General features: G+C 40.4%; 1 protein-coding gene across 5 annotated transcripts in view; it reads left to right on the top strand.

The window, feature by feature from the left end:
- IKZF3 (IKAROS family zinc finger 3) overlaps positions 1-13,317 on the top strand; it is a 91,416-nt gene that overhangs the window by 74,599 nt on the left and 3,500 nt on the right. For 4 of the 5 annotated variants that reach the window (XM_045488704.1, XM_045488702.1, XM_045488703.1 and 1 more), the window contains one exon: positions 2,362-2,478. In XM_045488704.1, the coding sequence (XP_045344660.1) occupies positions 2,362-2,478 (117 nt within the window). Of the gene's footprint in view, positions 1-2,014; positions 2,233-2,359; positions 2,479-13,317 lie in introns of those variants that run through there. The other variant, XM_045488705.1, reaches the window with a different exon arrangement.

Raw genomic sequence — 13,317 nt, 5'->3', positions numbered from 1 at the left:
AACAGCCTCAGGAACTGATTTCAAATCCCGGGCCTTTGTCTTTCATCTCTTTGCTCTTGGGGCTCTGGGTAGTGCCACATCTGGTGGTGGTTTGTGTGAAAGGAAATAATATATATAATAGTTTCCTGTTTGGTCATTTAAACCTGTCCCTGTGCTGGACAGAATTTGACCCACTTCACTCAATAGCAACGTGTCCTGTTACTAAAGTACCCATTATTTACAATGGCCAGCCAGCCAAAGTGACAGTGCTTTACCACCAGCCCCAAAGCTGCCCAGGCCCCTTATTCTGACCCTTACTGTTTTCATTGACACATAGAGTGTTGTTAATAGCTTAAACCAGAGACTGGGACTTATTTCTTTGGAGCATATAATTATATTTGACAAGAAACTCACAAAGTCTAGTGAGTATGGTTATCATCCTCTTCTCTTAATCCTTTTTGGAGCCAGATTCCATTTTATTCCTGAATTTTAAAAACCGTGAGCTTTATAATTTATTGTGTAACGACCGGCAACCAAAAACTAAGACACGCTAATAATACAATGAAACATATTTGGTATTTTGAATTCTCTTTTTCTAATTTGACTTTGGTTTTCTTGCCCTGACCATAATTGACAGTCCTGCCCTGGAGGTTTTTCTCTTTTGTTTACTTGCAGAGGTGGCCAATTTTCTTCTCTCTGGGCATACCAATTTGTGGTACTGAATGTCTGAGAGACCATGGAATTTGTGACATTATTTCTGTATATTAGAATCTGTTCACACAGCAAACTCTTCAACTACGGAATGAGCACTGACCATCCCTAAATCTGTGCATATATTTGAGAAGAAAAAAATCCATTCTGCAGCCATCACTTGCTTTTTACTCTAGTCTCTTAAACTAATTTCAATTTCTTCTTTCTTAGAGACATTAGAAATGTATGGATACATCATTTTAGTTTGGACCTCCTGAAATGCTTATGATAAAACAGAGAGGAATGTTTGTAGTAACACAATATGACTATGGAGGACAGGAGTGAACAAACTGTGACCCATGAGCCAAATGTAGCCAGCAGACTGTTTGTGTACGAGGTTTTTACATTTTTAAAGGGTGATGGGTTGGAGGAAAAATCAAAGAATATGGAACAGAGACTAGATGTGTCCCACAAAGTTGAAAATATTTACTATCTGGCCCTTTACAGAAAAGTTTTCTGATCTGTAGCTTGGGCTAGCATCGTTTGCTAAAGTGTAAAGCCTTACATCTAGATCAGCTGGTATCTCTTTGAACTTTAGATACAGACTGTTATTGAGTACTATCTGCTATACCAGGGCAAATTATACTATACTTATTCCAATTTACTATTTAATCGATTAGATGTTAGTACTATCTATATATTCTAGTGGTTTTCAATTCTGGCTGAATTTTAAAATCATCTGAAGAGCTTTAAAAATACTGTTGCCTAGGTGCCTACACCAGAGATCCTGATTTTAGGATCTGAAGGGGAAGCTGGGCATAGGTGTTTCCTACATTCTCTTCAGCTGATTCTAATGTTCAGGCAGGTCTGAGAACCACAGGCCTACACCATTTAGGGGTCTATTCATGGATTAACAACTAGACCATATTCTTAGGCAGTTTTTATTTACATTGTTCATTAGAAATATAATAAAGATGCATTATACAAATTGCTCTTTAATTTCAAGACAGAAGTGTTGCTCAGGGAAATTCTGAGACAATTTTGAAATGTGAGGAGCATATGAAACAGATAATGCAGAGCCCAGAGAAATAGAATTTAAGAGATAGGAACTGAAAGGAACATGCTGGAAAAAAAGAAAAGGAAAGGAAAGAAAAAAGAAAACCACTCAGAATTACAATACACAAATCACTGAGTAGATTTCTTGCTGTCTGGGTAAGTGTATCTATTTTCAAAAGTGCTATTAACATAAACAGAACAGTAAATCTGGGGCACCATACTTTTTTTTTTTTTTTAAGTTGTTTAGAAGAATTATATCAGTCTGCAGGTGTCACACGCAGTTACTCAGAATCAGAAAGAAGGCTGATCGGGGGTTAGAAGATCTCCATCTATCTATCTTTTTGCAACCAACCACGTCCAGGCTGTTTATTTAATACTTCCTCTTGCTAATGAAGATACTGGTTGGGGATGGGTCGGGCTTTCCCATCTCAGCATAAGACTGCAAGATTTGAACGTGCCCCGGTGCTGGCTTCACTGACCACAGCAGGTACCCCGGGCAAGAATCTGAGCAGTAATAACAGGTAACAACAGAGTGTGCATCAGATGTCTGATACTTTTCCTTCCAGTTTATTTCCTTTTCTCCCTCATTTACCACCGTGTTCTTTTCCCTCTTCTTTTTACATTTTTCCAAACCAGCAAGTGCGGAGGCAAGACACATCAAAGCAGAGATGGGAAGTGAAAGAGCTCTCGTTCTGGACAGATTAGCAAGCAATGTGGCAAAACGAAAAAGCTCAATGCCTCAGAAATTCATTGGTAAGAATACAACGCTTTTTTTCCTGCTGTTGTTAGCAGATAGTTTAAATGAGATAACGTAGGATGCTTATATATTACACAGGCCCTTCCTAGCTTAATCTCTGTTAAAATAAGGTAATTCGTTTTCCATTGTACACTTTTATTCTTCATGCTTCATTTTGATACCTAGGGCAAATAGAATAAGATATTTTAACTGAATAATCTTAACTCCTGAAGATGGAAGTATTTGATATCCAATTTCCTAAATGGAGTTGGTGTTAAAAATGCTGTTCCTTCCTCTTTATTCCGAATGACATATGTTGCATGACAAAGTTTGTGCAATTGACACCAGTAAGATGTTTGAAATAGCATTTCTGTAACCTTTTGTAGTTATATTTTACAAGTTGGTTCTGTAATCGTGCCCAAACTTTTTTTCATGCTCTAAAACTTACTGCCATTCTTTCTTGAATTTGATTGAGGACTGGCTTTAAGAGAATGTGGTTGGGAGAACATGGATTTAAATAACTAGGCTGGATTCAATCATTTGTCTTACAGGAGTTAATTTTTATGCCATTGGTTTTCACATTGTCAAACAATGGAGCAGAATGAGATGGCTAAAAAATAATTATGTTCATTAAAGTGTTAGGACTGCTGAACAGCAGAGATGTTTTGCCCAACTCTCCCAGATGTTTACATAAATGTGACCATGGTATTTAAAATAGATTTGTATTTGTGAAGAGGGCAGCTGAATTGAATGTATCAGTTTTGCTATAAATTGAAATTCAGTGATACTGAGCAAAAATAGTTGTCACACGAAAATAGACCTCCCTCAACACCAGTAAAATTTTAGAGGACTGTCATTCTGTTTTTCCAAAGCTACTTGATGCTATTGATTTCTCACTACAGTTCTTTTGTGCTTAATCTTCCCAATAGCTTTTACAGATATTACGTACCTACCTGGTTTTTAAATCTGGTTAAATTTTATTATGGTCTAGGTCATTTTTTTACAGGCAGATATTTTATGTGAATTATAGAGATTTATTGAAAGAACTAATGTGTTTCAAAATTACCTAGCTTTGTATTTATGCTTATTTAGGTACTTATGCCTTCTTTATTTTATTTTGATTAGCTGAGAAGTTTTTGTATCCTTTTAATCACTTTAAGAATTGTGTGAGACTAAAGTTGGTGCATTTCAGTTTAGAAAGACACATCCCCCCCCCCCCAACCCCCATTACCACTTCCCCCCTCCCTGGTGAGAAATGTCAAGGGGCATGTAGTGACTTCCATGTGGAGTTTAGGAGCTGTGGATCAATTGTGATTCCACGGCGCAATCTTAAGACATTGCTCATATATCTTTTGAGCTTGACTCCTGTGAAGAAGTTCTGACTGGAGTCAGAACAAAGGGAGAGTATAGTTGTTATTCTATCAGTGTAATTTACCTTGTAATTTATTTTGGGGGAAAGTTTTGACTCTAGAAATGGCCGTACTTGATGTGGAGAGGGACATGGAGAGAAATGGGCAAGGACAAAAATGTGAAGTGATGCAATTTCAATCCAATTATAGTCGATGCGTTTTGGTCTAAGAGAACTAAAATATGGGAGAAGGTGCTTAGTATAGCTGCCGTACAGCAATAGTTGAGCCAAAACCCTACTTAATATAATAAAAAATATAATAAAAGTTGCTTTGTTATCTTCATGGGTTTAAGAAAACACATTTCCTGTGTTCACTTCCATGCCACTCTACTTATTACATCGGGGATCTGTTCCATTTGTTACCCTTGTGACTGGACGATTTCCACTTCTTCATTTCCAGACTCATGAGAGATGCTTGTAGGTGCTGATTTCTCTCATCTTCTGAACCATCATTTTCTCTCTATGCTGGAATCAGGAAACCCAGTAGAGTTAGCTCTTGATTTGAGCTGAGGCAGCAACTTCAAGGCCCTGAATAACTGGGGGAAATTTTGTTTGGTAAATTGTGGTATGTAGTGCAGTAGGAAGAACACTGGATTTGAAGCCAAATCACCCAGGTTCCGATTCTAGCTCAGTCATTTCTTAACTCTGTGTGTTCAGACAAATCACATAACCTTTCTGGGCCTCTGTTTATTCATCTGTGAAATGAGGAGACTGAATAGGTGATGAAGTGATCGGGAAGGTCCCTCCCAGCTCTATCATTCTACAAGTCAGTGAGATGAATTAGCAAAGGCTGCAATTATGAATACCATTTTGTGTTTATAAACCCGTATGTGTAACTTCAGGTAACTGTTTTCTCAAGGCTGTACAGACAAGGTATTTATGTTATAAACCATATCAGATATTTTAGTTGTTTTTTTTTTTTTTTTTTAGGAAGGTGTGGTTAAATCTGAGAATCTATCAAACAGCTGCATTTGGCCAACATTCATATATCTTACTGAGGGCATTGCTACTTCTTTGGCTCTTTCATCAGGAAATGGGGATAGCGCTCCTGCCATATCCATGATGTTCTTGTTCCTAAGCCCTGTTCTAATCTTCTAGCGTTAGCTTATATCTCTTCCTTTTAGAGATTATTTTTAAATAAAGGGTTTCCTTTATTTATGGAATCATTTAATGGAATCAACCTTTTTGATAGAAACCAGTAATATCGGGGAGAGAAAAGGAACATTTGACACTGCAGTGTATGGGATGAAGAGCTACAAAACATCGGGGCTAGTATTTTCTCTCCTCTTCTCTTCTGTCTCCTGTATTTCCTCTCCAAGGTACCATTTTCTGAAAAGATTCAGCTGCCAGGGAAATGGCAAAGGGTAAAGTGTGAAGGAAGAATGAGTCACTCCCTTTAATCCTTGCTGACAGTTGCACAGCACTCAGACCAACCTTTGCTTCCTTGACCTCTTGAACTATGAGGGTTAAGGTGAAGTTATACCATCAGGTCAGCCTGTTACTTTCCCAACAGGCTAGAGATAATCACCAGTAGGTAGCATCTTCCATCAATTAGAGATTAACTGAGGAAGAGGGACAGATTGGGTTAAGCTCAGGTGCATTTAGAAACACAAAGGAGGTACTTGGGTAGTTCAGTTGGTTAAGCGTCCGACTTCCGCTCAGGTCATGATCTTGTTGTCCGTGAGCTTGAGCCCCACATGAGGCTCTGTGCTGACAGCTCGGAGCCTGGAGCCTGCTTCAGATTCTGTGTCTCCCTCTCTCTTTGCCCCTCCCTTGCTCATGCTCTGTCCCTCTCTCTCCCTCAAAAATAGATAAACATTAAAAAAAATGTTTTAAAGGAAACACAAAGCATGCCTGTATTGAAGCATAGGAGTAAAATTAAATTGCCTACATAGGAGAAAAATAAAATAATTTCTTTCCTAATTCTCTAAGATGTTTTATTTCACTTTCCGTAAGATAGGACATAAATCAACACACATTCATTAGAAATCAGCATCTTTACATCATCAAAATAATTCTTAGTTGCTCTTTTCGAAGGACACGAAGGCCTCACTTTTAGCACCTAACCCTTTTAAGAGTTGTCCTTTCTCTGCATCTTATTCTCCTGTTATAAACTTGTTTGAATAGACTTCTAACTAGGCCATCTTCAAATACTTGGCTCAAAATAGAGGCCAGATTTCTCTCCTGGAGGGAGGAGGAAAATGACTACATTTCTGCATATTTCTTTTTCTGATTTTCATTCTTTCTCCAAAAACAGATGTGTTATTCCGACCAAAGTGGTTACCATAGCATCTCCTTATTATTTTTAATTTTATGTATTACTTTATTAAAGGAAGTTTTCATGTTGAAAAGAACATGAAAACAGATCTCACTCAGCCGTGGTAAACATTCTGGTGAGGTTTTGACACTTCAACAAACACCATCGATTCTCCTTGTGAAGTAACTAATGAGAAATTGTCTGCTTTGGTTAACAGAGCGACAGGAAGCAGTTTGAAAACTCGTTTCTAACAGCAAAAAGTATCTTCTCCCACCCCTTCCCAAAGGGCTGAAATCTATAATCCTGTAAACATTATAAAATCATAGCATTTTAGGGCTTGAAGGGATATCAGGAACACCCAGCGAGTTCTTTCACCAGAGGAGGAAAAATTGGAGAGATGGCGAGATGCAACTAGTAGGTGACAGAGCAGGGTCAGGGCAAGGCCTAAAACATGCTGCAGTCCAAGGCCTTCCTTCCTTGGGAGGTCACCCCGAGCAGTGCATGTCATGTGTGCTACACCAGGGCTTTGGACAGTGGGGAGTGTAGTCATTGAAAGCTGGTGGAAGAAAAAGTCCCTGAAGAAGGGCAATCATTCTCCCTCGAGGGTGTGTTTTCTTGAGAAAAGAAGTCTTCCCCTGGTGACTCCATCAGGACCGATGACATCCAATAGCACCTCTCACAGAGGACAAGGCTTCTGCAACAACAAAACAGTCTCCAGCTCAGTTTTCCTCACTGCCACCCCCATCACTCTCTCTCTGTTTTCTCCCCTTCTTGCCTGTTCTGTGGCTCCCCACTGCTTTCCTCCTCCTGGAAGAAATGTTAGTCACTTTGGTGTCATTTAGATTGAGATCAGAGCCATCATCTCATCAGATATTCCATTTACCCTACTTACCTGCCCCCCTCCCTTTTTTTGACATGTACTTGCAGTAAGAGTAAGCGATAATACGCACGGGATATGGTATGAAGGTAGTGGCAAATACATTTCAGTGACTTGAAGAAACTTCAAAAGAAAACCTGAATATTTCACATCACCCCTCATGATGACTATAATAGTAGAAATGTGTTATTTTTCTAAAGTTCAAATCATTCCCCCCCCCATCTTCAAAAAAACCTTTCAGTGGCTTCCCAATGCAATAAAATCTGAACCACCCAGGTGTTCTGAGCCTTGCACAATCTGTCTCCAAGTTACCTTTTCTCATTTTATCATTTCAGCCAAGTAATCTTTTAATTCAGCCACAGTGAACTACTTTCACTTCTGTGTAATACTTTCCCTCTTATATGTAATGGTTCTGTCCATGCTGTCTGTCTGGAATACCATCACTCACATCTGCCTTTAGAAGTACACATGGTCAGGGGGCGCCTGGGTGGCTCAGTCGGTTAAGCATCTGATTTTGGCCCAGGTCATGATCTCACAGTTTTTGAGTTCAAGCCCCACATCGGGCTCTGTGCTGACAGCTCAGAGCCTGGAGCCTGCTTCGGATTCTGTGTCTCCCCCTCTCTCTACCCCTCCCCTGCTCACGCTCTGTGTCTCTCTGTCTCTCAATAATAAATAAATGTTAAAAAAATAATAAATAAATAAATAAATAAATAAATAAATAAATAAATAAATAAAAGAAGTACACATGGTCAGGAGGTGCCTGGGTGGTTCAGTCGGTTAAGTTTCTGATTTTGGCTCAGGTCATGCATGATCTCTTGGTTCTTGAGATCAAGCCCCTCATTGGGCTTACTGTTGTCAGTGCTGAGTCTGCTTGGGATTTTCCCTCTGTCTGTCCCCCACTCTTGTACTCTCACTTGCGTGGTGCTCTCTCTCTCAAAATAAATAAATAAACAAAACAAAAAAAAAGCACACACATCGTCTACATTCGCATAGTCTCCTGAGTCCTCTCTTTACTCTGTTCTCCCCCTGCACTCAAGGCAAGCTTAAACAGTTTGGTGATATATAGAACTGTCTTCACCACAATCACTGCCACCACCTCAGATAACAAAGAGACTTTAAAGAACAGAGGTGCCTGAGTGGCTCAATCAGTTAAGCATCTGACTTTGGCTCAGGTCATGATCTCTCAGTCCTTGAGTTTGAGCCTCACATTGGACTCTGTGCTGACAGCTCAGAGCCTGGGGCCTGCTTCAGATTCTGTGTCACCCTCTCTCTCTGCCCTTCCCCCGCTTGTGCTCTGTCTCTGTCTCTGTCTCTCTCTCAAAAATAAATAAACATTTAAAAAAATTTTTTAAATAAAGAATAGATTAATATTTGTCTCACATTACATGACATATTTGAGAAGCTGTCCATATTATTCTCTTTACTCTCTTGACTACTGTATGCTTTGTATTAGGGGTACTGATTTATAATGAAATTGCATAAATGCTACATTTCCTATTGGATTGCAATTATGTTTATATTCCTCAAAGCACGTAACATGGTGTGAGGCTAATAATAATAATAATAATAATAATAATAATAAATGATCTACCACTTATTAAGTGTTTACATTTGCCAGGCATTCTTTTAAGCACTTACAGATATCACAACAATTCTGTGCATCATAGATATTTCTTGAATGCACGTTGCTGGTCCATTTGGAATAAAGCACAGTTGCTGGTCCACTGCTTATGGGAACCACCCCAGCAGAGAATCTGAAGTCACTGTCCATGGTGGGATTGTGAAGCCATGGGCAAGGTAGCATCCAGGAAACAGCAGTTAATGCTCATGGACAGATATATTTAGGCCCTTAGATTGCATCCTAGTTCTCCATTTACTGACTAACCGACCTTAGCAAATTAACCTGTTTGTAGGTTAGGTTCTTCATCTGACTAAGAGATGCTAATTCACCTTAGGCAAATGAGACAATATACAAAAAGTACCTAGGACAGCACTGGGTATATAGTAAGGGCTCAATAAATAGTAGCTATTCCTTTTAGTATTATATATAAGGCACAGTGCTAGGTAGTGTGAAGTGTAAAACCCAGAAGTAGAGGCGCCTGGGTGGCTCAGTCGGTTAAGCGTCCGACTTCAGCTCAGGTCATGATCTCACGGTTCATGGGTTCAAGCCCCACGTCGGGCTCTGTGCTGACAGCTCGGAGCCTGGAGCCTGCTTCAGATTCTGTGTCTCCCTCTCTCTCTGCCCCTCCCCTGCTCACACTCTGTCTCTCTCTGTCTCAAAAATAAATAAAAATATTTAAAAAATAAAAAATAAAAAAAAACCCAGAAGTAGACAGATTAGGGTGGTGGGTATTGCTTGGCCCCAAAGGCAGAGGTCTAAATCCGTGTGCTCAGCTAAGGTCCCTTTTAGCTCTAGGCTGTGATTCTGTCTGTACTTTCAAGTTGGCACTTAGAAGCCAACAACCATATGCCCTCACCACATCGCAGCAATTCAGGTCAGGCAGTTGCTCAGTTTAGAGTTACCAAAGCCTAGATGGTAGGGATTGAGGGATTGACACCTTTAAAAGGAAACACGGGTAAGTAATGGCCCAACCAGGCAGCCTTGGTTCCTAAACTCAGAACTTGTTGCTGCCATTTGTACTTTCATCAGAAGGAAACCTCTAATTCAGCCTGAAGCTGCTATCATTAATCATTCAAAGGTGTGGTACGATTTTGACTACAAGCTGGACTAGAGGCTCCGTGCAGGTTTGGGAGAAGTTACACTCTTGTGGTTTGACTAACCTTTTTTATGAGTATGTTACTAAAGAAACGTGAGCTGTTGGCTTTTCAATTACTGTAGCTTACCCCTTCTGAGTTTCATACACATTGAGTCATCGTGTCTACAGGTGACTGATAATCATCTGCACTACTCAAGTTACCGTAACTCAGAGATGAGGGGATCTGATGATTGTAGGTTGCGTGCACGTGAAGATCTGAGGCTCTCCCATCTTCACAATGAACAATGGTCTGTGTTAACCACAGAACTCAGTCACATATTTCCACTCATCCAAGGGTTTATTTCCCTCTTACTGTTTTGCCTCTTACAACTTTAGCACTCAGCTGTTTTCTGACATGTGCTGCAGGTGGTATAGACTCTGAAACTGTAGGCCTAGTTCAGTAAAGCGAACTCTTGGGAGAAAGGATAAAAGCAGAGTTTATGATGTGCCTACCCCACCCCGGAAACTTTCTGGAACCTCTCTGTTAGGTGAAAAGATAAAAAGGTTCTCACGGACCCCTGGTATCTGGGGAGTTGAGTAGAACCAGCCACACTGGAAAATCATCGATGACCTTGAAAAGGCCAGGAAACCAAAGTTCATCATTTCTGTGTCACGTTCAGGACAATGAATATTTGTGACCTTAGCTGGCTTTCATGTTCTCAGCCTCATTCTTTCAAACAGCTTTGATCAAAGATATATTCAATCTGGAAGCTGAAAATAAGAACCACTGATGACTTTGGCAAAGGTCTACTTTTCTGTTGCTTTTTATTGAGTTGCCAAAGCAGGGTGTTTTTCTTTGCATATTTTTTCTCTCAGGTATTTGTCTAGAAACTGTCATGTTGGCCTTAAGGTAGTGGGGATGCAGGACAAATCCATCTGATTCCATTAGATCTTCTAGCTGCTCTTTCTGGCTCCCATTTCTCACTGTTCTGGTCTATCTTACACTTTGCTGTTCCATTAATATCCTGAAAATAAAATTTTGACCCAAGCCTCCCTTGCTCAAGGGCATGTGGCAGTTTGTTCTTTGTTCAAATCCAAATCCAATTTCAGAATGCCCATCGTTTGGTTTCACCATGTGTTATCTTTTTTCAGTATCTCCCCAAATGTGGAATGCAAAATGCCAGGAGGCCCATGGGGCAAGAAAATTATTTTGTTTTTTAGTTCTCTCTCAATCTTCTTGATTATACCAAAGGAAAAAGGTTTAGACTTAATTTGATGTTAGATTTCATTAATACTAATCTCACACTTGGCAATCTCTGTTTTTAGCAGAGAGAGGGGATCTTTGTTTCCAAGTAGTCACAGTATCTGATCAAAACTTAAGTAAATTGCTCTATTTCATTGTCTTTATTTTTCATAACTACCTTCTATTTGTGGTAAGTGATTCTGGTTTTCCATTTGTGTTAGTAATATAAAGTTTACTTAAAAAGCAAACTTGCGGGGTGCCCCGGTGGCTCCATCAGTTAAGCGTCAGACTTAGGCTCAGGCCATGATCTCACGGTTCGTGTTTTTGAGCCCTGCGTTGCGCTCTGTACTGATAGCTCAGATAGCTGGAGCCTGCTTTGGATTCTGTGTCTCTGTCTCTCTGCCCCTTGCCTGCTTCTCTCTCTTTCTTTCTCTCTCTCTCTCTCTCTCTCTCTCTCTCAAAAGGTAAATAAACATAGGGGCGCCTGGGTGGCTCAGTTGGTTGAGCGTCTGACTTCGGCTCAGGTCATGATCTCGCGGTTCGTGGGTTCAAGCCTCGTGTCGGGCTCTGTGCTGACAGCTCGGAGCCTGGAGCCTGCTTAGGATTCTGTGTCCCCCTCTCTCTCCACTCCACCCCACCCCTGCTTGTGCTCTGTCTCTGTCTTTCAAAAATGAATAAACATTTTTTAAAAAAAGGTAAATAAACATTAAAAAAAGAAAGGAAGAAAGAAGAAGCAAACTCAGGGCACCTAGGTGACTTGGTCAGTTAGACATTCAACTCTTGATTTCGGCTTGGGTCATTATCTCAGGTTCATGAGATAGAACCCCACATCAGGCTCCATGCTTCTAGAGCAGAGCCTGCTTGGGATTCTCTCTCTCTCTCTCTCTCTCTCTCTCTCTCTCTCTGCCCCCCCCTCTCTCTCTGCCCCTCCCCCACTGGCACACGGGCACACACACTCTCCCTTTCAAAATAAATAAACATTTTTTAAAAGAAAATTCATTTTAGCAAAAAAAAAAAAAAAAACAGAGAAAGAAAAGGCAAACTGATTCCAACAAAACAAAAAGTCCTAACATTTACCAAGTGCTTTCTATGTACTAGGCATTTTTCTAAGCACTTCCCAGTGACCCTGGGTGGCAGATACAATTATTATCCCCATCATACATGAGGACATGGAGCCATAGACATGTTAAGTAACTTGCCCAAGGTCACACAATGGGTAACTGATGAGCCAGCATCAGATCCAGTCCCATCTGGCCCTATTGCCTAGGCACTCAACCACCACACCACCCTGAGGTGCCAGTATTGCAGAACGTGAGGGAATAAGTGAAGTTTCAGAAATGCTGTATTTCATTCTTCCTGAAGGAGAGCTACAGCCATACTCTCTTACTCTTCCCTGCTTGTGTCCTGTGTAGTCCCACTTCTCTGCCTTCTGTCATGCTCCTCCCTCAATTAGGATGTCTCATCAACCTCTCTGAAAAGCTACGTCATACCAGTTCATCAAGACCCTTTGCAAAATCTGGGTTTTCCAAGAAAGCTTTCCCTGCCCCAGGTACTCTTGAATGTTTTTCATTCCCTTAACACTTAAATAGACAATTTCTACCAGACTGCCTTACCCTTGCCTTATAATTCTTTTTACAGAAGATGTGTACTCCCCTACTTAACTGCCTTAAGCATGGCATTTAGAATAAAATCAAAGACCTCCATAGAGCAGGGCTGTCCTTTCATGACTTCTAACATTTATTTTTCTCTGCTTCCATGCATACAGGTCTTGTTTCTCTCCCACTAGTTTGGAGACAGCTCAAGAACAGAAACCAGTTCTTCCAATTCTTCTGTTTTCTTGAATTCTTTCATTATTGGACCCTTTACTGTATGGCAGGGACAAGCTTTGGAACCATAACATGCCTAGGGAATGTTACGGAAGAGAGGATCTGGTTCAGCATATCCCCCCAGAATCTAGTGTCTACAAAATAAAAAAGCATCAGCAATACCTTAGCCTCACTTTCAGTGCTTGACACATCCACCCGTTCTCTCTTCCCTCTACCAGCCACTCACCACTGAGCACATCTGCCATCACTGCAGACCCTGCTCCTGCCTTCTCTGTGGCCAGAGAGCCTCTATTTTCTAACACACAACACCCACACCCCAAAGGTGGCTAAACTCTGTTTTCAGAATTTCTCAGCAGTTTGACAGGAGCAGTAGGACAGGGTGACCACAAATACATTTTTCAGTTAAGTGTGAGATAGGTCCTAATGATCACCTGTGTATCAATGATACATTTTTTTTTTTCAAACAAAAGCATGACATACTTTATGAAAGGAGTAAAGACTGTGATCTTTCATCAAGAAAGCTTTTCTAAAACTTTCTACATTTGAAGT

Source organism: Leopardus geoffroyi, chromosome E1, assembly GCF_018350155.1.
Source record: "Leopardus geoffroyi isolate Oge1 chromosome E1, O.geoffroyi_Oge1_pat1.0, whole genome shotgun sequence".
Taxonomy (NCBI): Eukaryota; Metazoa; Chordata; class Mammalia; order Carnivora; family Felidae; genus Leopardus; species Leopardus geoffroyi.
This window is presented reverse-complemented; position numbering and strand designations above follow the sequence as displayed.